Source organism: Manis pentadactyla, chromosome 7, assembly GCF_030020395.1.
Source record: "Manis pentadactyla isolate mManPen7 chromosome 7, mManPen7.hap1, whole genome shotgun sequence".
Classification (NCBI taxonomy): Eukaryota; Metazoa; Chordata; class Mammalia; order Pholidota; family Manidae; genus Manis; species Manis pentadactyla.
In genome coordinates, this window is record NC_080025.1 from 144,665,258 (window position 1) to 144,684,123 (window position 18,866).

General features: G+C 51.6%; 1 protein-coding gene across 22 annotated transcripts in view; it reads right to left on the bottom strand.

Annotated features, from left to right (window-relative positions):
• Positions 1–8,428: 8,428 nt before the first annotated feature.
• Positions 8,429–18,866, bottom strand: part of KMT2C (lysine methyltransferase 2C) — a 295,862-nt gene continuing 285,424 nt past the window's right edge. For 21 of the 22 annotated variants that reach the window (XM_036899485.2, XM_057504924.1, XM_036899506.2 and 18 more), the window contains 7 exons: positions 18,696–18,832; positions 17,450–17,592; positions 17,020–17,188; positions 12,563–12,679; positions 12,124–12,197; positions 11,794–11,902; positions 8,429–10,392 (listed from right to left, as the gene is read on the bottom strand). In XM_036899485.2, coding sequence (XP_036755380.2) covers positions 10,300–10,392; positions 11,794–11,902; positions 12,124–12,197; positions 12,563–12,679; positions 17,020–17,188; positions 17,450–17,592; positions 18,696–18,832 — 842 coding nt within the window. In that variant the 3' untranslated portion in view covers positions 8,429–10,299. The remainder of the gene's footprint in view (positions 10,393–11,793; positions 11,903–12,123; positions 12,198–12,562; positions 12,680–17,019; positions 17,189–17,449; positions 17,593–18,695; positions 18,833–18,866) is intronic. The other variant, XM_036899489.2, reaches the window with a different exon arrangement.

Genomic DNA, 18,866 nt, shown 5'->3' on the forward strand with positions numbered 1-18,866 from the left:
ACTAAACACACCCTTACCAATGCGATCCAAAAATCAAGCTTCTTGGTATTTATCCAGAGGAATTTAAACTTATCCATACAAAATCCTGCACATGAATCTTACTCATAGCAGCTTTATTCGTAATCCCCAAACTTGGAAGTACCCGAGACACCCTTCCGCGGGTGAATGGGGAGACTGCCTACAAGACAATGGAGTGTTGCCCCGTGCTAAGAATAAAGGAGCTCTTGAGCTGCAAGCAGACACGGGCCTTAGATGCATACCACTGAGGGAGAGAGGCCAATCTGAAAAGGCTACATCGTGTGTGACACTCTGGAGAAGGCAGAGTCACGCAGAAATAACATCAGTGGTTGTCAAGGCGGGGGAAGGAGAGACGAACAGGCAGAGCACGGGATTCTTAGCGCACTGAACTGCAGTCTCCTGCCGTCGCGGGTGCAGTGCCGTCGTACACTTGTCCAGACTCACAGAATGTACCACCAAGGGCGAACCCTTGTGTAGACTACGAACTTGGGTTGAGATGATGTAGCTTCATTAGAGGTAGCAGGTTCTGCTGATGTGGGGTGGTGATGGGGAGCTGAGTGTGTTGTGTACTTTCTGTTCCATTTTACTATGAAATGCAAACTCCTGTATATCCATTTTTAATGAAAGATAAGGGATTACTGTGACCATGTTTATGCCAATAAATCTGACAGAAATGAAATGGACAAATTCCTTTTAAACAAACCACTCAAGTAAATTGAGTAGTCGTATAATTATAAGTAAATTGAATTTATAGTTTAAAAACCTTCCCACAAAGAAAACTGTAGGCACAGATGGTTTCACAGATGAACTCTATCAAATTGGAGTGGAAAATTACACCAATAATATATAACCTCTTCTGGAAAACGTCTGTGAAATCTTGGTATTATGAGTAGGTATTATGAGTAAGCCTTAATTGTTCATTTTAAAAGCAGTATATACCAGAAGACTAAAGACCAATGTCCTTCATGAGTAAAGAACAATTGCCTTACATAAGAAAAAATACTAGCAAACCAAATCCAGCAATATGGGAAAAAGATGACAGATTATGAACAAATGAGTTTACCCCAGAAACAGTTGCTTTAACGTTAGAGAATCAGTGTGGTTTGTGATAATGAAACAGACATGACCTTGCAGGAAAAAGAAGTTGGACAGAATTCAACATCCATTTATAATAAAAAATCAGCAAACTAGGAATGGAATGAAAATTTCTCAACCTGATAAAGGTTATCTCTGAAAACACTAGAGGTAGGCTCACAGGAAAAAGAGACTGAATTAGGAGCAAGGCTGATGCCTGCACCTAACACTCCAACATTTGTAGTGAGGGCCATACCCCATGCAACAGGCAAGAGAAATAAATGAAAGGCAGGTGCCTTGGGAAGGAAGGAGTAAAGCTATTTGCAGACTATGATCAAATGTGCAGAAAATCGGAGTTTTCAGAAAATACTAGACAGCGTAGGGGAGCTTAGCAGGATCACACAGAGAAGATGAATATAAAAATGAATTGGACTTCTGTACGGCAGCAACAAAAGTTCAAAATGGAAAATAATGCTGTGACAAATGAAGTTTACAGTAGCAGCAAAATATAAAAAGGTGTGTATGGTGAAAAGTACAGAACATTGCTAAAAGAAAAGGAAAAGCTAAATAAATGGAGGACTATCTGATATTCACGGATTAGAAAATTCGGTATAAGGATGTTAATTCTCCACAATTTGATCTACAGATTTAATGCTATTCTCCATCAAAATCCCAGTAGGCTTTTTGCCAAAGTTAGCAATCTAATTTTCAAAGTTACACAGGACTAGGAGTGGTCAAAATAATTCTGAAAAGAAGAAAGTTGGAGGACTTGGACCAATTCAAGGCTATGATACTGACCTATGGACGATGAATTGATTGGTGGAACAAAATAGACCCACACGTCTATGAGCAATTGATTGTTTCAAAGGAGTCAGTATGATTCACTGGGGAAAGAAAAATCTTTATACCGAATGGTGCTGGAGGAATTTTATATCCGTATAGACAAAAATGAAACTTGACCCGTACCTTACAGCATACACAAAAATTATTTCAAGATGAGTCATACATCTAAACAGAAAAACCAAAACTTTATAGTTTTGGAAACAATTTCAAGGAAAACGGAGACAATTTTCATGACTTCAGATTAGGTAAAGATTTACCTATTAAAGAAAAAGAACAAGTCATAACAGTTTAATGAATTACAAACTTCTGCTGAGCACACCACCGAGTGACGCCAAGGTGAACCACAGACTCAGCGCAGAGCATAAACAGTGCTTAACACTCAGTGATAAAAGATGCCCCAATTTTTAAAATGGGAAAAATGCTTGAGTTGACCTTTCACTAAACATGTATTAATAGCTCAGCATATGAAAGGGTGCCCAATCCATAGCGATGAGGGAAATGCGAACTCAAACCCCAGGCAGGTGCCACCTCAGGCCCACTAAGGTGGCTACATGGGGAAATGGCAGAGGAGGTTGTTCAGACTTACCATCAGGCTTCTCAGTCAGGGGCCCAGACTGCGGAGGAACTGCTGGGAATGCAGTAGAAATTGAGCAGGATTGGGAAAATAGAGAAAAAAAGAACTTGGATAAGTGGACGGGGGAAACTGAACCCACCTCAGCAGCAGCTGACCCTCGGGAGCAAAGCCGCGGGAGCCGCCCCGCCGGAAGCCGAGGAAAACCAGGTGCTTGTCACAGCCACGCACACAGGAGGGCCACGGTCGGATCCCATTAAAAAGGTACCGTAAGGGGGAAGGGAAGCTATCAGAAAAGCCCCGTTTGGTCTGTTCCCGTGCAGGACGCACCCAGTCCTCCCCACCGTGTTTTTCCCATGCCAAGCAAAACTTCTCCGGGACACCAACTGGTCCAATGCCACTCAATTCTATAGCATCTACCCAGAAATAACGTCGGATCCCACAGGGTAGGGGCTCAGTCGCAGGGTAAGGGACTGCCTCCCCTGACTCCGGATGCCCCCCCAAGTCCAGGCTGTCACCTGTGCTTCTGAGCGACCAGCTGCAAATCAGCTGTTCCCGTGACCGCCCCTCCCTCCGCGGGTTCCATGAACTTGCAGGAGCGTCTCAGAACTCGGGGAAACACGTTCACCTGTTTCTCATAAAAGGGTGTGATGAAGGATACAGCGGACAGCCAGACGGAAGAGACGGGTCAGCGAGGTGTGAGAAGGGCTCAGACCCCCGTGCCCTCCAGAGGCGAGCCACCCTCGGCCCTCGCGGCCGCCAACTGGAGGCTCTCCGAACCCTGCGCGGCCTGGGTTGTGGAGGCCTGGTCACACAGGCACGACCGAGGCACTGGTCATCGGTGACTGGGCCCGTCTCCAGGCCCGCCTTCCTCCTGCGAAGTCGGGACGGGACCGAAAGTTCCAGCCTTCTCATCACTGCTGGCCCCCCGGCAACCAGCTCCATCCTGGGGCAGGATCTAACCACCGCTCCGTTAGCGTAACAAGGGGCACGTTACTGGAACCTCACCCGGTCCATCCTCATAACCTATGAAAATGTCTCCCGGGGCCGAGGCCACTCAGGTTCCTGGCTTCTCTGCAAGCCAGTCAGGTTGCAAAAGCAGGAGCGGGCTCAGCGGTACCTGGCTCGCCCTTGCAGGCACCGGGGATAATCGAGCCAGGAAGTATAATCGCGCCCTTGTGAGGTATTCAGAACACTGGGTTTCCCGCATTACACACCATTTAATCCACTCCTTACTCTCAGCTGCCACGTCTCCTCCCCATTTATACCCCAACTTCCTCCTTTGGAAAGGACACCAGTTCAGTCACTGTGCCGGTCTGGACTGCAGGCAGTGACACCACCTGGCCACTCTGGCCAGACGGGGAGGTCACGCAGGTGCGGGGAGGCTGGGCTACCCGACCACCAGGCCCCACAGCTGTGTTCTCTGCGGGCCCCAATCCAGCTGGGCCAGACGGGGTGAAGGCACGTCCTGCCCGTCAGGCCCTGAGGGGTTCTGACACGGAGGTCAGAACAGTTTCTTGTCTAGAAATCACCCCTCTTCCCAGCCCCGGTCCTGTGCCCAAGGCACCCAGCAGGGAGGAGCAGCGGTGAGGGGACGCGGGCACAAGGAAGGGACCCGGAACCCAGCAAACTACAGCTTGTGCAGAGCAGGCTGACAGACGGAGGAACGTGACGTGACAACACAGGCAGAACGGAAACAAGATGTGACAACTCAAGCAAGAACTGGAAATTTTAGTTTCCAGAAATGAAGAATAAGGCGCACGGGGGTGAAGAAACCTGATAAATGCCGCCTTGCAAGGAGACAGAATTTGACCAGGAGGAAAAGTTCTAAATCAAGAAGAAATGAGAAGAGTCCTGCTCCTGGTCAGGTGGGAGTGACCGATCTGGGCTCCTCTCCTGGGGCAAACAATGAGAAAAGTGGGAAAAAAACATGAAACAACGTTCAGACACGGGATCCCGGGGACGGCAGGATGCTGTCCTGAGACTCACCCCAGCTTCCCAGGGGACAATCTGCAGACCGCCGGGGAGGGAGGCCAAGCCCAGGAATGAGGCTGGTGGTCTTGCAGAACTGAGGCAGAGCAGGGCCCGGGGGAGCCGAAACCAGCGGCGCAGCACTGGCAGGAAGGAGCACCCCAGAGAGGGCCCCAGCGCCGGAGCCCTGCTGCGCACGGGTCTGTCCACGGGAGGTGCACGCCCGCGAGACGGCCACGGCCAAGGGCCAGGGAGGAAGCAGGGCCGCGCAGCTGTGACCCTGACAGCTCTGGTCGCACTGCTGGGTCACAGGCTTCCACCCGCTGAGTGGTGACACCTCGGTAAATATCCAGGGTGTCCAGAGGGCCATGCCTCGGCGGTGGGGCTTAGACTCATCCGGAAAATGCTTAAAGAACAAGATTCTAAAGGAGAAACTGATTTTCAGTAACTTTACTGCCACCAGAATAAAGTCCGTAAAAGGAATACAACACAATCCAGCAATCAACAGCATAAAAGCACAACAAAAAGACAGTAAAAATTACCAGACATAGAAAAGGCAGAAAAATGTGACCTGTTACAGGAGGAAAAGATAATTACAGACCCAGAAATGAAACGAGATTATAGAATTAGCAATATTAAAAATTGCTATTTCAGATGTGCTCAATGTCCTTAAAATTTTAAAGGAAAAAGAACATAATGAGGATGAACCTGTCAAGGTCATGGAAACAGGCAAACCTGCGTCACTATCGCTGTCATACCAGAGCAGGTAAGGAGGTGCAGTGCCCAGACAGCATGGTGTCCTGGATGGGACCCCGAAACAGAAGAGACACACCTGGTGGGATCTGAGTGGTGCCTGTGGTTTTTGGTCACACGTGTTCATTTCTTAGTTGTGACAGAAGTACCAGTTACACAGGACGTCCGCTTGGGGACGGGGCGAAGGGTACGTGGGGCTCTGTACATCTCTGCTGCCTCTCTGTAGGTCACACTATCCCCACATAAAAGGTTTCTAAGTCCAGTAAGTCTCTGTAATGCAGTTTAGTAAAGCACATATCTGAAAACGTTCCTCACAGCATTATTCATGAGAAAAAATAGTAACCTATGTTAGGGTTTTGGTTTTTGTTCTTTCTCCTTTTTTGTTTTTAAGGATAAATGCGGATAATTTTCTTAAAAGCATTACCAATGTTTTTACACGAGTACTGTATTATTTTACACTGTCAGGAGTAATGGATTAATTTGCTTCAAAAATGGACTCCCCCCTTCCTCCATCAGTCAGGGTCCCATTAGGACACCGAAGGCTGGCTTCTCGGGGGCGCTGAAGGGGCTGCTGTCGGGTGACAGTGGAAGGGCATCCCCGTTCCGAGGCTTGGGGGAGGTGGCGCCACGGAAGGTGCCCAAGTCCTGCCAGGAGGCGCCACTGATACAGGGCAGGGAACAGAGCCTGGTTCCCCGGGTCTGCCCTCCCGCCGGGGAGCCCGCTGGCCGAGCCAAGCCGAGGCCAGGACCCAGAGGGTCAGCCTGCGGACGCGGCGGCGCCGAGAGCACCTGACCGTGGTGACAGCACATGTCCTCTCACGAGCAGGGGGAATGCAGTCTCCGCCCCGGAAGAGTGACCTGGGTGCACCGTCAAGAAAAATGAGTTAGAGCTGCCCGTGTCGAAAAACCAAGACACGCCCCCCCTTATCCCCGCCTCCGCCAGGATCTGTGCCAGGAAAACGGGACGCTGGCTAAGGGCTGGAGGAACATCTGTGGTGCCAGGAAGGCTTTGGGGAGTCTGGGCAGCTGCCCAGCACAGCTGCAGACCGGGGCCTGGACACACACGCCCAGCGTTTGCCCTGGAAGTGCAGGCAGCCCCAGACCAGGGCTGAAGGAGGAAACCCCAGGGGCTGGTGGGCAGCCCGGGCAGGAGTGGGCCACGCCTGGGTTTGGAGCCACAAAGGCAGCGGCTGCAAAGGTGTCACCGTATTGGCCACGTGGCCTGGACTGTGGAGCAGGGGAGCTGAGGAGGGAGGGTCCAGGCCACGGGGTCCCCACAACCGGGCCACGCGCATACTTGGCTCTCGGCCTGGTCTGCCGGGCTGTCACTTCGTGATGCGGTGCAAAGAGGCCACCATCAGAGACAGTGAAGCCCGGTAGTCTTACGTTTCAGTGGCTGGAGCAAGAACTGGCTGCAATGGCTGAAGCACAAGCCCGCGGGGACACTGAGCCCAGGAGCCCAGCTGTGCCGCCTGCCCAGGGAAGGCTCTGCCACAGAGGAGGGGGGTCTTGTCAGAACACGAACTGGCCGTGGGGCTGTGGCCTGGCCAGCGTGGGAACCGAGCGGGGCTGGCAAGGATGGAAAACCTGGAGCGACCGGGGTGGAAGGTCCCCTAAGGGCCCCTCGAGGGCTGTTGCTGAGGGGCCTTGACTGGAAGCAGCAGCCCCTCTGTCTCCCTGCCACGCAGGGCGTGCGCTGCACTGCAGGTTACGGAGGTCCCGGGAACCGTCAGTAACTGGCGCGCCGCAGGTGACGGTGCATCTGCCAACAGCCATGCTGTCTGCCCCCCGTCTGGCCTGGGGCCCCATTGCTCTGTGGCTTTATTACCCAATTTCCTTTAGCGTTTAGCAGAATTCTTCAGCTTTGGTGACTCCCCTCAAAACCCGTGGGCAGGTGCTGACACCCCACGCTGGAACCTTGCAGTTCCCAGGAAGCCTGTGCACAGCCCGCCCTGGCCTACCCCCCCTTTGCTGGGTCTGGGGCACAGCCCTTCCTCCGCGGCTCTGGCTGCACGCAGGCCATCTGAAGGCCCACGCCGGGGCCCTGCCTGCTTCCCGGCCCTGCCTTGCAGTGGCCTCCCCCTGTTATCTGCATGCGAGGACGGCCCGCTGCCCCCACTCCTCAGGGCCCTACTCAGACGTCCCTCCCACGGCTGCCTCCCCAGGTGCCCAGGACCGTGTCAGATCTCCTTGTAAAAAATGGCCCGCTTTTGCCCTTCTCCCCAAGCAGAACACAAGCGCAATACCGCTAGGGACCGTGACATCCCTGTGCCTTGAAGGCACTTAAAAAAATGGGTCGAGTGTGCAGAGAACACAGGCACGCCCTGCGGCTGCCCGGTCGCCTGGGAGGGACCCAGCCTCGCTCCTGCCGTGCCTGGAACCCACTGCGAGGGGACCCTTTCAGGGCTGGAGGCAGCAGCTGCCGCTGGCTTTGCAGCAACAGACACTTGGCCCCAGCCTGCTCCCCGGGGAGGCTGCTGGGATAAGCAGCTCTCGTGGCGGGAATGACCCTCCTGCCTTCCCGGCCTCATTCGGCACGAGCAGCTGGCGGCCGCTGCAGCAGAGCAGGGCCCAGGCTCTGCGGTGACTCGGGGCGACCCCCCTCCCCACGGGTGACCGCTGGGGACCCAGGGTGAGGCCAAAGGCGAGAAGGCTGCCCTCAGCGAGTCTCCGGGCTGACGCCCCCAGCCAGCCCAGCCACTTCGCAAACGGGACATGCTGTGGACAGCAGCACTTCTAACAGCTTTTGTCTCTCAATGATACGCACTCTTGAGAATTTGTACGGAAACACACGGTATAAAAGCCATGAAGCACAAGCTACAAATCTGTTTTAGAAATTGTGAGGGAGACTCTGAGTAATTTTAATTCTTAGCAATCCCCTTAAACGTTAAATACATTCAATGACAGAAAGTCTACCACACAGAGTCAAGGGGAGAGGCCTCAAAAAAGAAATCAGAAGATAAAATTTAACAATAAAAACGAAGTTTAAGCAAGGACACAAGGCATCACAAATACTCTCTGACTTGGTGTGGTGACGCCCGGGAAGGAGCCACAGCGCCCTGTGGAGGGAGCTAGAGAACCGGGGCCGGCACACGGCAGCACACCAGCGACTCAGATGCAGGCCGCTGGCGAGTTCCCAGCAGCGCTGCTCCGGCGCGACGGTCAGGCCGTGAGGGGCCAACAGACACTCGGGCAGCCTTTATAGATGTAAAATATTTTATTTGTAAATGGTGATCTTCTAAATCTGTGTCCACAAATTCCAAAACCCATAACACTCTGTATACTTCAAAAAATTCAATTTTTGCCAACATTAGATACTATTATACAGAACAGAAAACAAAAAACCCGGTAGGACAAATACTGGTAGGATGTCAGAATATTGTACAAGAGAAGAAAAATATTTGAGAAACAAATTTCATACAGCTATTTGTCAAGAGAAAAATATATACAATTGATTTATTCTGTAAGATAAAAATACATCATGCCATATACATTACAAGTTCAGAACTGCATCACTGGATGTACCGACAGCTTACAGCCCACTTGAATTGTGCACACAAAGACTTCATTTTATACTTAGCCTGTGAAGTGTCAGTACCAGAATCTTAAGTACAAAATAAAAAGCTAACCTGCTTCAAAATGCTGATTAAGTTTCTACAAGCAAACACAAAACAGTGTTTTTTTATTAAAGAAATGTAAACAAACAGTTCCTACAAACACATTTTAAAATTACATCTTCCGAAACCCTATTGCCGGAGTCCTGCAGCCGCGAGCATGGTCACCTCTCCTTTTTTTTTTTTTCTTCAAATTTTTGTGTTAAATAGAAGGCTCGAGAGTCAGAGTTCCTGCTACATGATCCTAGTATGTTTACATGATTCTCTGTGGCCTGAAACAAAGTTCTAATCAAAACTACTTTTGCTGAAGAAAAATTCAGCCTCCATTTGGGTGTAATTTTTAGCGGTTATTCACAGTTATCACAAATTGTAAGCACAAAAAAAACTGCCTGAAGAAGTAGGGATGCGACAATATAATATGAAAAAATCCGTTTAAATTACCAAAACAGCTATAAAAGTTGTAGTTATTATAACATACACTCCTTTCTATCAGAAGTAAGGTGTACAAAACAATTAAGTACTAACAGACTGTAGTTTCCAAAAAACCCCCAAACACTCTAGGTCGAAATTTTGGTTATTACATAATTATAATGGCATATTTAATAACACAAAATTATATTGTAACATCCCTATGAACATTTTATAAGCACCCAGCTGCTGCAGAGCCTGGTAGCATTTGGTCAATACTATTTTTATACTGTATTTTTTTCTCAAAATATTTACACATTTGTACAAAGTAACAGGTGTGTTAGTTCTGCAGGTAACAGCAGCAGCGTGGCTTTCTTCTAACTTTTATTTAAAAATAGCTTCATTCACTTATTCAATAATAAATACAAAAAGTTTCTCTTATTTTACAGAAATCAAAAACTACAATAAACTGACTCATGGAATCAAGTATTTAAGTGTATTTAGTGCAAGTCATCACCCCTTAGCTCTACCCCTAAGGAAGTCGTTTCGGTACATTCCCCGTTCAGTGGTGTCTGCTCAGAACAGCGCACGGGGGGCCCGCCCCCTCCCGGCGGGGCCGCGGCCGGCGCCCCGCGCCCCCCTGGCTGGTGATTTCAGTCTTACATTCATAGCAAGGCCCCTGCCCGGGGGCAGGGCAGCCATCGGCTCTTTGCCCCAGTAAAAGTTTTCCTCAGTGAGACAAGACAAAACAAAACAAAAACAAAACAAAACCCACCCACGAAAAGGAGAGAGAGAGAGAAAAAGAAAGAAACGAAAGTGCTGGACCACCTGCGATCCCGGCCGGCCTCGGCCGTGCCCGGCGGGGCCTTGGCGGCTCCCGGCGCTGCCGGAACCCAAAGGCCTGAGGAGACCGGAACTCCCAGAAGCGAGTTTTCAAGAAGTCATGAAGCAGAAAACGAAAATATCTTTCTGTCCGCAAAATTCAAACGGTGAGTTGAACTGCCTCTTCCTGGGGACGAGCGGCCGGCCGAGCCCGCAAGGACGCGCTCAGTTCATCCACTTGCGGCAGTTCACGGCCCCGCAGTGGCACGGGATCTTGTGCTGGTCGTCTTCGAAGTCGAACTTGTAGTCATAGCAAAGCTGCCCGCGGCAAAGACACGGTGAGAGGGGCGGGCGGGGCCCAGGGGCCGAGAGGCCGGGGGGGGGGGGGGGGGGGGGGGGGACCGTGCCTGCCCTGGGGGTCCCCACGGGGCAGAGACATCGGGGGAGGAGCCGAGGAAGGGCGCGCGGCTGGGGGCCTGGCACGGCCACACCTCCCCAGGCCGCCCGCCGGGACAACGGGGGCCCTGCCTGCCGAGCGTGTCTGGCGGCGACGAGCCCGCAACAGCTTCCCCATCCCTCCTCACTTCAAGTACACTTGGCAGACATCCCTCCCCGAAGGGGCTGCCTGGTTATCACTGACCTCTCAGACTGGCCTCCGCCCAGGTGGGTGCGTCTGCACGGTGCCCAGGGCGTCCCCCACCCAGCCCGCCTGGGAAACCCGGCGCCACCCCTGGGGAGGACCAGGGCTCTCGACGCCCCGCCGACCCCCATGTCCCAGGACGCTGTTCGGAAGGCCTTCCTTTCTACACCGGGAGGAAGACACCAGTACTGACCAAGGAGCCTTTGGTAAGGACAGTACGGCCTCTTACTGGCCATTTGCTGAGTTCTCTGGGAACACTGCTGGGGAAGTATTTTCTCTGTTTCATGTAAGATGAGGTTCAGGCCGAGTGACCAACTCAGGAAGAGTCGGGCGGGAAAGGGCAGAAGGGCCTGGAGCCCCGCAGGTCTCGCCGGCCGGGCAGCACGTGCAGCCCCGGGGGCCCCGCGCAGGCCGGAGCTCTTACACGCCTGCCCTACTTACTCCCCGAGTTACTCTCAGGTGTGCAGCGGGCCAGTTATGAGTTTAAAAAAGGGAATTCCAAAGAGATGGCCAGAAAGTGCAGCTCCAGAGCTCCTGCCACCCAGGGCTTGGGGAGCCCAACAGAGTGAAGACTGTCAGGCCCCTGATCCCCCAAAACAGAATAGGCAGCCGACAGAAACCCACACTGTGCAGCAGGACCATCCCAAGAAGTCTGACGTGCAGGTCGAGGGCGCCTGGGCACCTAGAAATGTGGGCCTGTCACACTTGTTGATCAAAACACCTCTAAGTGTGAATGCAAGTGATCTGGAACAGTATAGCTCCCAAAGCTCACCACCTACAGCCTTAAAGTGACCCCACACGAGACACGAGACACGATGCCCCCAGGAACACAAGAGGCAAAAGCCCAGGACACCTTCCAGTCGCCGGGCCGTGTTCAGGCACAGTCAGAGGGCAGGACAGGGCCCAGCTGTGACCTGGGAGGTCATGGGTACGAGGAGCCTGAGACACAGGGAAGGGCGCCACACCAGCGCCGCGGGGACGGGGACAGGGATGCGGACGCGGACACCGCCCTGCCCGGGGGAGTCCCCCACCCGCCAGCGCGGGGCTGGGGGGCGAGCGGGCCGGCCCCGCACTCTTACCTCTTCTCCCTTCTGGATCCTCCGGCTGGAGCTGATGATGATTTTGTGTCCTCTCTCAAAGGTCACCACTTCAGCCACACAATTAGGCGCACACGAGTGGTTGATGTATCTGCAAGCCACATTCCAGAAGCTCTTTAAAACTTTTCAATTCATAGGGAAAGCTTTTTCCTGATTATATTACTACTTACCCATTCACAGGACAAGAATACACAATTTTAAATAAAAATTATTTTCAAAACATCTGCCCGAATTGTTAATCACTGAAAGGCTGCAGTGAGCACACTGACACTTACAGCAGTAAAGCCTGCCTGGCAAGACCCCTTCTCTCACCTTGCAGGCCCTCCTGTGAGCGTCGCGTCGATGACGTGGTCGTTATCCATGCGGAACATGTACACGCCACGGTTCTGAAAGACAGAAGTCAGAAGCTCCCGTGTCCACAGGCACATTAGGAAGCTGTGCAGGGGGTGAGCTGACGTGCGCCCTGGCCACCCACTGTGGCATCACCCCCACCAGCCAGCTGGCATTCACATGGTATGAATGGAAACAATGGGTGGTTAGGGTCCTTGTTAAGCCGGGCTCACTGGTCTGCAGTTATATCCACGCAAGTAACACCAACTGAAAAAGGTAAGACCGATGGGGGGAAAAAACGAGGAAAATACAGGAAATCCAGATAGGGCTTTTGTTCAAAATTGAAATTAGCTAACAAATCTGGCCCTGCCTTCCAGGTGTTTGGACAACACAGGGACAAGTAAGATGACTGGCTGCTCACCTGAGACTCGTAAAGTTTCTCTTTTCTGTTTGCTACTTCGTTTCGAATGATAGTCCCAATATATTCAATGACCATGGTGTGCTTCTCAATGTCCCTGGCAGCATACAGGCCCAGTCCCTGAAAACAGAAATAGGCAAATAGACCTCAAAGAACACTTCAGACCAACGGAACAGAACAGAGTCCAGAAACAAACCCACAGTTACAACGTCAAGTAACCTATGAAAAAGTTAGTAAGAATATATAATGGGGAAAAGACGGTCTTCAATAAATGGTGCTGGGAAAACTGGGCAGGTACATGCGAAGAATGAAACCAGACTCTTTTCTTAAAAACAGAACTACCATATGATCCACACTCCTGGGTATTTATCTGCAGAAAACAAAAATACTAATTCAAAAAAATATATACACCACTATGTTTAACATAGTACTACTTACAATAGCCAAGATAATGGAAGCAACCTCACTGTCTATCGGTAGATGAACGGATAAAGACGTGGTTATATATATACAATGGAATATTACTCAGCCTTAAAAAAAAACAAAACGAAGCCTGGTCATTTGTGACAACATGGATGGCCCTGGAAGGTATTATGCTGAGTGAATTAAATCAGAGAAAGGCAAGCACCATATGATTCTATGCGTGGAATCTAAAAAACAAAACAAGACCAAAATAAAAGATATACAGACTAATGGATACAGAGAACAATCTGGTGGTTTATGGAAGTGGCAGGAAGGAAGACAGGCAAAACAGGTGAAGGGGATCAAAAGGTACAAACTTCCAGTTAAAAAACGAGATAGAAACAACGGACAGCAAACAGTAATATGTAACTACTTAGTATGACGACAGATGGTAGTCAGATTGACGGGGACCGTTTCAGAACGCATATAAATGTTCAGTTACTGCTGTACACCTACTTCCCGTCAACAAAACCGACAAAGCCGCGTCAGCTCCCGGACCTCACAAAGGCGTCACCCCGGGGCCACACTGAAGGCTTCACCTGAACGTGAATGACCTTCTGTTGTCATGCTAATCTGGAAGGTGAAGACCAGACAATCTGACCACTGAAGCTATGCCATCACTACCTTATTTTGTGCCTTCTTTACACTAAATTCTCAGGACAGCTTTACAAAGTCCCGCTGGTGAATGCTGGCCACATGGCCAGGCTCTCGCACCTTCCAGGTAGCAGCTCGCCGAGACGCCGCCAACTGGGCGGGCCAACGGCTCCTGGGATCTGCCCGATCCCACTGTTTCTCAAAGAATGTGACTAACAATAAACGTAATAAAACAGAAGTAGGGCTAACTATAAGGGGTTACTAATAGTACTATAAAACAGGTTTCAGATTCGGCTGTGAGTTCCCGGAGGCCAGGGCAAAGAGGAGAAATCAGGCAAAGTTACTTTGCTCTAATTATCAGGAAAGCTGGGAAGAAATACAGCTCTTGGGAAAGGCAGTTTTTTCCCCCTACTATAAAATTCTGAGGTCGCTGAAGAATTGTATAGGAATTAGAATTGGCTAAAACACGGAAGCATCTCTCTCATCTGGCAGCTCATACTGTCCATGCTAATGGCCGAGTCACATACTATATGCACCATTTTAAGTTTTCACCATCACTCCCTTTACACATTCTGGAAAAATAACATACTGAGAAAAAATAGAATTTTCTTGTCCCAATTTGAGTTTCTGTCTTCTCAACCAAAACTGACCAGAAGGCAGCAGTGGAGGAGATGGGGGCGGAGGGATCCCCCTTCCCTCCCCTCCCCGTCACATCCCACCCCCTCAAGCACCTCCCTGCAGCTCACAGCATGAAAGGCCTAGGTTAGGGATTCTGCTATGAGAATAGAATCATCTTTAAAAAATTTTACAGAATTTATCTGTTCAGTTCCAGGCAGGACTCAAAGGTGAATGAACCATAACACAGGAAAGCAGTATGTATAGTGATCAATATAATCTGGAATAAGAACAAAGATGATGACTGTGGAAACCAAGAGACTTCAAGTAGATCCACGCATACATGAAAATTTAATGTACACTCATGTGGTGGTATTAAAATTCAGTTTAATATGGATGGGTTAATAAATGTGGTGCTTCAACAAAGAAACTAGAATTGTTTTGAACAAAAAATTTCTCAAATAAAAAAATCTAACAGAGTACACACCCAGTCTACAGTATTAACCAAGACTAGAAGGTGTAGAAAGTTACATATGATTGATTATATTTAAACGTTTAAAATTAAAACGTTTGTGAGAAAAGATTTCATACCTTCCAGTAGACAACGGATGCTCTGTAAAGGGAATATCTAAGAGTCTGAGTTCTTGCAAACTGAAAAATGGACAAAGGATACGAATATGCACTTCGTGGAAGAGCAAGTCCAAATGGCAACACGAAAAGTTGCTCACTCACCAGCGGCTGGAAATTGCAATTAAGGAAACGATATCTGACTACACTTCCTGGCTGGCAAGATGTGAAAGAGGCCACAGTACAAATGGGAAAACAAGAGAAGCAGGCCCGTGAGCTACAGGAGGAATCATGCGAATTGCAGCCTGTTCAGGAATCCGCGGAGGCCACGAGAAGGGAAAGTACACGCACCTCCCTACAGAATCCTTTTGGGAGCGTACATCACAGGAAGGCAGCTCTCGATACACGGGATATTTGGATGAGATATGATGGCGACACTTGTTTTGGGAAAAAATTAAGTAAATGCTCACCGGTCATGGAGCAGCTTCAGACAGTCTGTCTGCATCACAGGACACCCCACAGCCATCAGGAGAGCGACCCCCAGCCACTCAGCCACCTCAGCGGCTCTCCGGGGGACTCTCTGGGTTCAGTGTACACAAAACGATTCCACTTCTCCGTATGTGCACAGACATGTATATACTGTCAAGACTGCACCACGGAAAAGATACAGGACACATCCTGGACGGCTGCCCTGATTACCTGGGAGGCAGGTGCACGGGGCGTATAGAACGGAGGAGAAAAAAGACAGGACGGGGAAACCTTTCAGAAAGCCTTCAGGTTAGACATGACAGACACCACAGGGAGTCAGGGAACCATTAAAATGACAGTAAGGGAGTGGAACCAACAGTGAAGCCCAGGAAAGGAGCTAGCTGGGGATGTGCGGGATGGAGGACAGCTGAGCTGGCAGGACGAAGCGCTCAGAGCAGAGAGGGCGCTGCTTCCCCAGGAACGGCGGGGCTGCACGCTGGAAGCCAGCAGAGCAGAAGGAAAATAAAGGTTTGAATTCATAATGTGAAAGTAAGATATTAGATAAAAAGATCAAGAGCAGGCAGGGCTTCTTAGCAGATTTTTCTTAACACGAAAGGTTAGCAGATAAAGGAGAAGCCTCAGCACAAGGACCAGGGGACCAGGACGAGGAGGAAGGAAGGGAGACTAATGTGAGCCAGAAGTTTTCTGGGGCCCCACCTCAGGGGACCCCAAGCCTGCATGTCCAGCAAGGCCCCAGGCGATAGTCTGCTAATCCGTGTGTTCACACAGTGAGACCCCAGATCTCTGGAGTCCAGGGTCCGTCTATTGGTGCAGAGAGAGGAATTGCCGAGGAATCACTACAGAACCATTTCTCAGCCCCAGGCCACAATGCCCCAGGCTGACAGGCCCCATCCAGGAAGGAGAGCTCTGCACAGTGACCCTGACCCACTCGGGCACATTCCTGTCCCAACATCAAGAAATAACAAGAGGACCCTAAAATCTTCAGAGGAGAGGCACGGGTCCAAGGAAGGGGCACCAGTCCGAACGAGTATAGCCGGATTTCTATTTTGAAGAGACGGCACCGGCTTCTTGGAGGAGAAAGGCAGGCTGTGAGGGGCCAGGCAGGGAGGTGGTACATCGAAGCAGGTGGCAGGGCCGGGAGTGGATCTGAGCGCACCGAGGACAACATGCACAACCAGACGGCGGCGGCACCCCTCACGGTGAGCAGACCGAGACTGAAGGGAGGAGTCTGGCTGCGTGAGCAGCTTTTAATTCCTTCGGGACATCCATGGGAGATGCCAACAGACACCAGTTCTTTAGGTCTGTAGTGCAGCGAGAGGGGCTATAGATGTGAACTCGCGTGCGTGGCCTGCAGACGGCCTTACCTACACAGCATCCCACAACCTACCCAGCAGAAAGGAGGCAATGCTTTCATGACAAGGCTTCCAAAACCTAACTTCCAAAACTGGAGCACCTTCTGCAAATATTTTCACTGGTAGTTTTCCCTTCACGTGGGGTTGACACCGCTCTAGTTAATTGTCCAGGGATCCAGCCTGTGCCACATCCAGAGCCACCTGCTTCCCACGAGCTCCCGTCAGGAGGCAAACACGTGGGTCCCACCTGGGGAAGTAAGGCAGCCGGGCTCCGAGACCGACAAGGACCCACAGGGTCTCAAAAACGTGCCTGTTCCCGCGGCCCCATGACGGCCCCTGCCCGGCCCGCTGCCTCTCCCGGGGCGCAGCGCGTCTCCTCACCTGAATCCGAGAGCGGGCTAGATACACATTGGACTTCCACTCCGTCTTCATCTTCCGGTACTGCGACGACTTGGAGTGGACGAACTGCTTGCTGTACGGCGCGTTCAGCTCCCCGGTGACTGTGCTCTGGAAGGACTTGGAGGTGCTGGTGCTGTTCAGCGTGTGAGGCCTGCAGACGACGGCACGGCAGCGGGAAATACAAAAGGAGAACTGAAGATTTCCCTGAACAGTGCCCCAAGCCAGGCTCATCCAAACTCCCGCTGGCAGGAAAATGCACGGAAGCCGCCTAGCAGAGCCCCACGGCGCGTTCTCCGGTGGCCGGGCGCAGACACGGCCAGGAAGCGGGGTTTCGGGCGGCAGACGAGCCAAGCGCAAACCCACCGGAACGCCTAGAAGCCGGGCTGTACCGTGTGAAGTTAAAACAGAATACCTTAACACGAACCTCTTGCCGTGGGCGCTCGTCTTAGGCTCGGAGCGGGCACAGCCCGTGGGGTTGACGGCAAGAGGGAGCTCCATGAGCGGGTTGCGGCCGTAGCGGAAGGTGTAGTGCTCGCACGCCTCGACCCCAGGCAGCTGAAAAGGGGCAACGCGCGCCGCTCAGCCCACCTGGTCGGGGCCGCGGGGGGCCCTGGGCGGGCCGCGGCTGCCCGACCGGAAGTTCTATGGAAGTAACTTGGCAACACTTTCCCTGGTTACAAAATGGTCTTTGGAACGATGTCACCACCACGCTCAGCCTGCACTCTGACCTGGTTCGGGGTGACTGCGCAGGCGCAGCTCCAGAGCAGAACTTAGAAAACCCCGGCCAAGGACCCCGACGAGAACACCGACCCGCCAAACGGGCGGCCTCACGCCCCGCAGCGGGGCCTCTGTCCTCTTAGGATCTCATCACCCCAACAGTCCCAAACACAGAACGTGCACTGAGTGTCACCTGGTGAATTCAAACTTTTCTTTTTGTCTGGAATTTTAGACTTTAAGTTCAGTTCACGTTCCTGACCCCTCCCCCTGCGTTCACCCTGACGTGGCACCATGAGGCGCTGCCGCATCCGGGGGGCACAGGGGGGATCTCAGGGCTTCTGCGTGTCAAAGGTCTTTCCTGGAACGTATTTCCCCACATTCAGGCGGGGCGCTGCCAGAAGGAGTAGTTGGGCGTCCTACTCAGGGGCTTTGGCGGTGGCCTCTTGTTTCTCCAAAGAAGACCCATCAATGATTTTTTTATTCCTGAGAATAATGCCTTATAATCATGCAATTTTCCAAAGGCATGATTATGCACTCACGGGCAAAATGCTTGCGATCCTAAAGGATTACAAAGGGCTCTCGGCTGCGAGCGCTCCTAGAACCCACCTGCCCTCTGGTGACCGACCCGAGGCGGAGGAGGGGGCTGGGCGGCGGCCCCCCCAGCCAGCCCGGCCAGGGCACAGGGCGCTGCCAGGGCTTCCCTCCTGGAGGGAACCTGAAACCGGTGAACTACCTCCCTGGGCGAGTATTAACATTCAGTGAGGCCGCCCGGTGCATCACGAATGCCTTGTTTTCCTTGAAAGAGGCAGGAGCTGGTCCGCAGGCTAAGGAGAACAAGCCCCCAGGCACCATGAGCGCCACCGCGCGTGCTCCCGGGCGCACCAGGAGCCGCGAGGTGCCCGGCGAGGCGGCCCCAGCCCCGGGCTGGCTCGGGCGCTCACCGATTCCGCTATCCGCGCCACCGCCGACACAGTCAAGCCGAACAGATCTTCTCCTTTTAAATACGCAGGAAAAAGCTGGAGCATTTCAGATTTTTTTCTCACACATGCCACAGGCTCCAAAATTTTATCCCAAACACCTACATATGAAAAAAAAAATGTTATGACACACTT